The 9094-nt window shown below is 37.5% G+C and overlaps 1 protein-coding gene across 8 annotated transcripts in view; it reads right to left on the bottom strand.

Annotated features, from left to right (window-relative positions):
- TTC37 (tetratricopeptide repeat domain 37) overlaps window positions 1–9094 on the bottom strand; it is a 64718-nt gene that overhangs the window by 51069 nt on the left and 4555 nt on the right. For 7 of the 8 annotated variants that reach the window (XM_042449411.1, XM_042449412.1, XM_042449413.1 and 4 more), the window contains 5 exons: window positions 8717–8808; window positions 7569–7712; window positions 6422–6513; window positions 5170–5245; window positions 2131–2271 (listed from right to left, as the gene is read on the bottom strand). In XM_042449411.1, the coding sequence (XP_042305345.1) occupies window positions 2131–2271; window positions 5170–5245; window positions 6422–6513; window positions 7569–7712; window positions 8717–8806 (543 nt within the window). In that variant the 5' untranslated portion in view covers window positions 8807–8808. Of the gene's footprint in view, window positions 1–2130; window positions 2272–5169; window positions 5246–6421; window positions 6514–7568; window positions 7713–8716; window positions 8809–9094 lie in introns of those variants that run through there. The other variant, XM_042449417.1, reaches the window with a different exon arrangement.

Raw genomic sequence — 9094 nt, 5'->3', positions numbered from 1 at the left:
ACATGCTATGATAGTCTTAAAAGAAGGATCTGCATTTCCTGCTGGGCCCAACTAATTTAATCTAAGGACTTTACACTGGGAAAATTAGGGGAAAGCGGGAAAAATTGGGGGAAAGCAGTTTAAATTTACATTATCTCATGAAAATTGTGCAGTCACATTGAAGATTTTCACATAATGTCATGATTAAACAGGACTTATTCCAGCAATAACCAGATCACATGATTTTCATGGGATAATGTTCATTTAAACCCCTGCTTTCCCCTCTATTTCCCCCCATGTGATAAAGTCCATAGACTCAAGGAAGTGGTCCTCTAAATTTTTTACACTGGGTTCACTTTCCATTTGTAAAAATAGAAATTCAAAACTTGTCTTCAAGGTTATTCTAAACATCAGCAGGAATGATTGTACTGCACATGTTTTCATATTTTACTATGTTTTGATTATGTATTATATTGTTTTAACCTTGTGCCTTTTAACTGAACTGTCATTTAATTTTTAACTTTCGTACAAATAATTTTTTTAATTGGTTCCTCCACCACAAAAAAGGAGGCGGGTCAACATGTTTTGGCAGCCTTTTCATTCAAAATTAATAAAATTAAAAGCTAAGACTTGCATAATTAAACAAAACCATTTACAATCTTTCAAAATTCACCTAGGGATGATCCCGCCCCCCCCCGCCCCGCTTTCACTAGCATCTACTTTCCTTACGATTTATATTTGGGTGCACAAACTTTAAAATATCTATGCTTTCTTAACATGCTGGGCACAGCTGACAAGGCATGCTAATATACTTTCCCCTTTTCTCTCTCTTGTTGTTCATACATGCACGTAAAGGATTCTGGAAGCAACCGTTGTTTACCTTACCTTTTATATATATACACATACAGCTACAGTAGGTTTAGCTAGACTAGAAACCCATTCTTTCCCAGCTCAAATTTTATTACACTGTTTGTCGCAGACACACTGCTGCAAACTGGAAATAAATTTAAACAACTGCTCAGAATGGGGCAGTGAATGCCATTTTGACACACAAGTGAAAGCCAACTGACACCATCCACAGCTATTTTTTGATGTCAACTGAGGAAGGAAAGGTATGTTTGCAGCGACAGCAATGAAGATATCTCCAGTAGACCAACTGCTCCCCACATGCTTGTTTTCTCCCAAAATAAAATAGATGCCTGATTGAAAACTGATATTGGTAGCTTCATTTGAAATAGGAGTCAAAAGATGGCATGAATCTTCTACCAACTAACCATTTTACATGCAAACAACTTCATATAGATTCTAGACTCATGGCCTATTTCTGGGGGAGCAGAAGCAAATAATGCCCATCACATTACTAGGAAGATGTACTGAATGGTCATTTTTGTAAAACAATGTAGTTCAAACGAGAGAGGTAATGTAAATGATGGAGGGATAGAAAAGGGCATTACCAAAAAGGTCTGATGCAGCAACATGCTATGATAGTCTTAAAAGAAGGATCTGCATTTCCTGCTGGGCCCAACTAATTTAATCTAAGGACTTTACACTGGGAAAATTAGGGGAAAGCGGGAAAAATTGGGGGAAAGCAGTTTAAATTTACATTATCTCATGAAAATTGTGCAGTCACATTGAAGATTTTCACATAATGTCATGATTAAACAGGACTTATTCCAGCAATAACCAGATCACATGATTTTCATGGGATAATGTTCATTTAAACCCCTGCTTTCCCCTCTATTTCCCCCCCATGTGATAAAGTCCATAGACTCAAGGAAGTGGTCCTCTAAATTTTTTACACTGGGTTCACTTTCCATTTGTAAAAATAGAAATTCAAAACTTGTCTTCAAGGTTATTCTAAACATCAGCAGGAATGATTGTACTGCACATGTTTTCATATTTTACTATGTTTTGATTATGTATTATATTGTTTTAACCTTGTGCCTTTTAACTGAACTGTCATTTAATTTTTAACTTTCGTACAAATAATTTTTTTAATTGTACCCAGTTTTTTAAATGCTTGTAAACCACCTTGGATCCTGTATAAGAAGAAAAGAGGGGTGTATATTAAGTAAATAAATAAATTTGTAGAAATGTTAGGAGTTTTAATAAAAATAGATAATATATCTGAACTGAATAGAGAGCCCTTACCAACTGCTGTGTTTCATTATCCTGGACATGTGTGCCTTCTTCCAGTAACTGGATCAATCTCTTCCGTAGCTGATGAAGCTCAGCATTGTCTGCACCTTCTTCCTGTCTTATTTTTATCAGTTTCTGCCACATTCGAGCTACCTGTCAAGAAAACCAGTCTAGCTTCAGTGGCTTCTGAAATCAGAAGGATGTTTGATCTTTGACTGCTAGAGAATTGGAAAACATTTTCCAATTCCAGAGATCAAGGTGAATGTTTTTTGCTTAACTGAGATGTCAGAAACAATAAAGAACCAGTATTGTAAATTGAATTTGCAATACTGCTTACACTGTCTGTTGAGCCATACAGCTTTATAAATTGTTTTAGTGCCATGACATGGACAGATCTTCTCTATTCATTATTACTGGTTGTTTCCTCACCCTTGAATTGCAATCAATTCTTATGGAGCATCCAGACAAAGATGTCAACCGACTGCATTCTCATGTTTTCTGTATTACTCTCCTATACAGGTTTTTTTTCCTCCCATATCTTGTTTGTGACAATGGTTTTGTAATAAACACAGCCTTTTATAGTATGAATAGTCAAGGCACTGTTGAGGCTTTTATATTTCTTTACCTCTAAACATCCTTTATACAAGCTGAGTACATTTTATCATTTTTTGCTCCCATTTTATTGTAGGAGGCAGCACAATGATGAATAATCTATTAATTGTCCCTGGAATAGTGACAATAGCACAATTAAGAATTTGTTTTTCTAAACAGAGAATTTGATTACTATTTCCTCTCATTAATTCTTTTTCGTTACAAAAGTAGAAAGAAAAATGAGAGTAAATAGGTAATTAAAATATCCTCCTATGTTTGTAGGAACAGAAACTAAAGAGCAAACTGGAGGCTTTTCAAAGGACAATTAATAAATTATCCATTCTTAACTGCCCCACTTGAGCAGATCTTCCCAGGAGGAAAGTTTTAATTAATGTTGCTATTGCTGAGGAGGTGCCTGTGAGTAAACAGTTATCAGGAGGCTCCTGGCCACAGGGAAGAATATTACAGGATATTAAAGAAGTTACATTATTATCATTAACATTATTGTTATTATTTGTATCTTATTCCCCCCCCAAAAAAAAAATTGGGACTCATAGCAGCTTACAATCTAAAAGCACACAACAGTCTAAAAACATTCAAAGTGACAATTAAAATAGTACTTTAGTGCTCATGTGAGACTATTATTTCAATTCTACCCTCACTTAATTGAAAGATAGCAATGTCTCTGCAGCACAGAACAGTCTCCATGAAGAATGGGAAAAAAAACCCTACATACATCTGGACAATGTAATAATAGAGAAAATGACATTAATGGAATTAGTAAAAAAGCAATGACTGCATATAGCAATGGCCTGCCAATATGCTATACTCTGAAAAAATGTTAACACTAACTACAGGGTTCTTTCTCTAGGAGCATTTGCTCATAAGAAACTGATTTCCTTAGTAAATTACCACACTATACTATTATAGTGCTGCTATTCCACTTTTATTTCTCTGGCTGCCTCTTGCTGCATTCTGGGATTTGCAGTTTAGGGAGGGTCATTTAGAATTCTCAGCCAAAGAGCTCTTAGGCCTCACTGAACTACGAACTCGAGAATGACATAGGAGGCAGCCAAAGCAGTAAAAGTGGAATAGTAGCACTATAAGAGTGTAGTGCGGTAATCTACTTAATTCCAAAAACGGCTTCCAAAAAGAGTTAGATCAGTACTGGGCTATCAGGATACTTCTTCTGCAGATTCACTGAGACAGTAATAGATGTGAATGTTCTCTGCCTCTGTCTAGAAAAGAAAATGACCTAAAATGTGAAGTGTCAAAAAAGCAGGTTGGGGGGAAACAGTGACATGCAGTTATGAAATGGAAGGACCACATAAACGGGTCAGAATTCAATTGCAATTCTGGTTTGCAAGATGCCTCACATCTAAGTTTAAAAATGAAACCATTCTCTTATTAGATTTTATATTCTGATTAATTTCTTTGCAACTCAAATTAGAAAGCTGGGCCAAAGCTAACAAAATGAATTTCAACACTGAGAAATGTAAGGTACTGCACTTAGGGTGGAAAAACGAAAAGCGCAGATATTGTATGGGTGAACGAGACTACATGTGAATGGCAGATATAGGATGGCTGAACGAGACTACATGTGAATGAGATCTGTGAGTTAAAGTAGACTACAAATTGAACATGAGTCAACAGTGTGATGCGGCAGCTAACAAGGCCAATGCGATTTTAGGCTGCATCAATAAAAGTATAGTGTCTAGATCAAGGGAAGTAATAGTGCCACTTTATTCTGCTCTGGCCAGATCCCACCTGGAATATTGTGTCCAGTTCTGGGCACCACAATTTAAAAAAGATGTTGAGAAACTGGAGCGTGTCCAAAGGAGAGTGACTAAAATGGTGAAGAGTCTGGAAACCATGCCCTATGAGGAACAGGGAGCTGGGGATGTTTAGCCTGGAAAAGAGAAGGTTAAAAGGTATATGATAGTCCTGTTCGAAGGGATGTCATATTGAGAAGGGAGCAATCTTGTTTTCTGCTGCTCCAGGGACTAGGACCCAGAGCAATGGATGCAAGCTACAGGAAAAGAGATTCCACCTCAACATTAGGAGGAACTTCCTGACAGTAAGGGCTGTTCGACAGTGGAACACACTCCCTCAGAGTGTGGTGGAGTCTCCTTCCTTGGAGGTCTTTAAATAGAGGCTGGATGGCCATCTGTTGGGGATGCTTTGATTGAAATTTCCTGCATGGCAGAGGGTTGGACTGGATGGCCCTTGAGGTCTCTTCCAACTCCTATGATTCTATAAAACATGGCCACACCATCCCTTGGCTGGACAGAGCAAATAATCCTCACTAGACCATTTCTAACAAAAGCAGTAAATCCTCAACGGGTGATATTTGCTAATCTAGAGTTAGCAAAATATTCTGCTTAGCAACCTTCTTTTATACACTAGACCAATTACAAATACTGATCATAGCAAATGAAGATCAATGAGATAACAGGTAACCTGAAGGTATTTTTTTTCTTGCTGATACAGGTCCACAAGCTTTTTACATACTTCACACCATTTCTGTTTATCTGTGCTAGAAAAAAAGACAAAAGAACACCTATCAATACATCAAAGTTTCAAGTAACATATCATCTCAATTTAAAATGAGGTATGTGTTAAGATGCTCTCTTCTAATCCTTTTGCTCTTAATGCTATCTTCACTGAATGACAACTGAAATTTGTTCCCTGTAATCTCTTCAAGACTCTCCTCATTCCCTATGTTCTCTAGCTCCTTTCTTTCACTTTATTTTATGTGCTGACCCCCTTCCTTTCTCAGATCCTTTTATTACCTGTTCCGTAGCCAGGTTTCCCTTTCATTATTCTTCACTGCCTACTACTTTATTTTAGAGGGAGTAGCTATTTCCTTCATCCTTCTTGTGCTTGACTTTGTCATCAGCTGTCTTCATATCCTTCTGATTTACTGAGCGGTCATGGTTTCTAATTTACTTGCCTTGATCACCCATCTACCTTAAAGTCTATTCATACTTTGTTTATTTTATTACTAACAATTATATCCCATCTTTCCCTCAATGAACGCTTAAGCAGAGCATATAGTTTTCCTCCTTCCCACATTATTACTACAACAACCTTGTGAAGTAGATGAAGTTCAGAGTGAGTGACTGACCAAAGGTTCCATGGGTCAGGAAGGACTCACTACACCTCACTGAGCCTTTATTATTTTTCCTCTTGCAAAGGTCTTTTCCCCTATTTTTTTTTTCCTAGCAAAAGGGAAGGGAATTCTCTCCTAACAGAAGGAAGGTACAGCCCATTGCCTCCTTTCTTGTGCAACTTTCCCATGGCACCATGTAAGCTAATAAAATGGTTCATAAAAGAAATGTTTCCCATGAAACATTTTGTGTCAAGATTCACCTATTATCAACATGTGAAATGTCAGATATTCATTTTAACATTTTGCACTGATTTTCATAACTATAAATGTACTGTAATATTTTATTTATACCCTGCCTTTTCCCTAAAGCTAGAATTCAGCGATAATAAATGTAATAGAACTTTGCACATGTGCACACTTTCAACTCATGTGATAATTATTTATGGTCTTGTGTAGGGGAGTATTTTAGACTTTTGCAGATATAATGAATATATTTAGTAATATAAGAATACTACAAATACAAATAACAACATGAAAATAACATTAAATGGATTTTATATTGCTGCAAAATACTATAAGATCATTAGCTTATTTCTTTACCTTTCATAGAGTTCAAGGAGTTTCTGATAAACATTAACCAAATCCTCTCTTGCATCTGCATGGTTTGTTTTTTCATACAAATTTGCTAAGCCCTAGATGGAAGTGAAAGAAGTTACTTTTGAAGCAAAACCTTGATGTATACTGTGTTACAGATGTGGCCACCAAATTCACTTTAGTGCTAATCCAGCGAACACACTTCTGTTGGCAAACACGTGGTGCATACATACATTCCTCCCCCTATACTAATCTTGGAGAAGCAGACCAAAGTTCAAAACACACTGCAGAGAAGGCTACCGTAAATGTTACAAAACTACAGTTCCCAGAATTCCCTAGCACTGAGCCAGGGAAGTTAAATTAGTCCAAAACTCAATCATTTCTACAATGCGTTTGGACCCAAGCGCTCAGGATCACTGGAGCAGGAGAAGTAAGGTTTAATTATTCCCTTTACCACCACAATGCCAATAGCAGAGGGGAAACTTCACCCTTGTTGAGGAGATGTTGAAGCCCCCAATACTCAAATCTTCATCCCTGTTACCCAAATGGTGATTAATCAGCTGGGCAGCAAAGAGAACTGGGCAAGGTGCCTGGGATATGTGTGGAAGTGGTGGAAGGTCGCATACGACCTGAGGATGTTCATTTGTGCCCTACAACGTTTTTGGAATAACTGCAAATACATAATGTAATGAAGGCTCTTTGAGCACTAACATATTAAACAAATGTTAGAAATGTTAATTTGATAAACATTATTCATGTTATTGTATCACTATTAGAAATCTAGTAAGCATGCTAAATCCAATCCCAATTGAATTTGGACACAGAATTTTCCTCCCTAGTTTAAACTCTTCTAGAAAATCCTGCACCAGTTTTCTCCATTTTATACCCTAACCTTGGTTTCTCTGAAGTGTTTAATTGCATAGCAGGAGTTCAGCAGATGTTTATAATATTGGTCACTGTACTGTGTCAACAACAAAATGAGCAGCCATATAAATGAGGCATTAGCAAGCAAGCAAGAAAAATCTCTCTAAAAGTGCTGCTTGAAATGCTCATAAAAATGGCCTGATGTGGCTGTATCTGAATCCTCTTACTTCTACAAGACACAGAAACTTATTTCCCACAACGTGGGAAAAGGCACTGGATGCATACCTACCTGCCATGCCAACAACTGCCCTGGCTCAAGTTCAGTGGCCTTCCTATAGGCACCTTGAGCTTGGTCAGGTTGTTCCAGCTCAGCAGCTGCCAGACCAATGAATACCCAGGCATTGTAGTTATTTTTTTCTTGTTTCAGTACAGTCTGAAAAATAAAAGCATTTTGCAATAAAGACGGAACCATTAATAAACATTTAACAGCTGAAAACGCAAGTTCATGCCTCTCGAATACATTACAGTATTGGGATTTCGCCAGTGTCATAGCCAAAAGATTCAGGATAGTTATGACATCTAAAGCTACAGAAAAGCATAGCTCAGAAAGAGAGCACATGCATTTTATGTCCAGGGCCCCAGCATAAGGACAATTTCCCAACATTTCTAGATCAAAATATCTCAAGTAGAGACCTGAGAGCAAGGCTGGGCAAGGTGGCCCTAAAGTCACCTCTACTGTTTTTGCAAGCCACACACCACTTACAGAAGCATTGTACTGAAATTCAGCACTAGTGTAGAAAAAAAGGTCTTTGCCTCCTTTGTTTTTGAAGCTAAGGAGACACTCTCCCCTAGTACTTTGCAGGACTCTATGGTTCAGAAGAATGGAATGGCATCTTCATGAATCAGAGAACTGCCACAGTTTCTGCTGAATTTAGACAGCAATGGTGGGAGCCTCAGCAATTGTTCATTTTTAACAGTAGCAAAAACATGGCTCCAATGGGTGGATGGAGCCATGTGAGTTCATACACACACAACCCAGAAACTCTTCCATTCCAGTTCTAAAGGAATTACTACTCAGAAAAAAATGATACTGGGCTAAATGTACTAATGATCTAACACTATACAGGTCAGTTTTGTATGCTCATCTTGAAAATGACAAAAGAAAATCCAAGAGTCCTTCAACAGGGAAGGGGGAAAACATGTCATGTGACTGGTGCACAACATAATTATCACTTTTAGCTTTGCAGCAGATCAAGGTGTACATAAACAAAGCATAATAATGACAAGGTGTCCACAGCCACAGAGAAAGACAAGCCTATGTTATACATGTGTGAAAAATAATGAAAATAATCTCTTAAAGTGGACTGGTGAGGATTGCTCTGAAAAGATCACATTTCACACAAAGAATGCCTTGTTGTACATTTGAATGCCTGTTACCTTGCAGTGTTTCAGTGCTTCTTTGTATTCTTTATTTCTTATTGCATCTCTGGCATTTTTCAATGCTGCTTTCACTTCCTTGTTCGACATGACTATTGATAAAATTAACAGAAGACAGCTGTTATATACCAAGCAATCTGGAGTATTTTCAAATAATTCTTACAACCTACTGAACTATCATTTTATTAATGTAATAGAACCCAATAGTCCGAAACAGACTGCAGAAATAACCATGTTTTAAACCACTTTAAGTGCCCTGGCTCAGCGCTAGGGAATCCTGGAAATTGTAGTTTATTGTGTCACCAGAGCTCTCTGGCAGAGAACGCTAAATGTCTCACAAAACATTGATGTCATATTGAAGAGGGAGCAAGCTTGTTT

The sequence above is a fragment of the Sceloporus undulatus genome, chromosome 2 (genome assembly GCF_019175285.1).
Source record: "Sceloporus undulatus isolate JIND9_A2432 ecotype Alabama chromosome 2, SceUnd_v1.1, whole genome shotgun sequence".
NCBI classification, from domain to species: Eukaryota; Metazoa; Chordata; class Lepidosauria; order Squamata; family Phrynosomatidae; genus Sceloporus; species Sceloporus undulatus.
The sequence above is the reverse complement of the archived record's forward strand: the minus strand, read 5'-3'. Positions and strand labels throughout refer to the sequence as shown.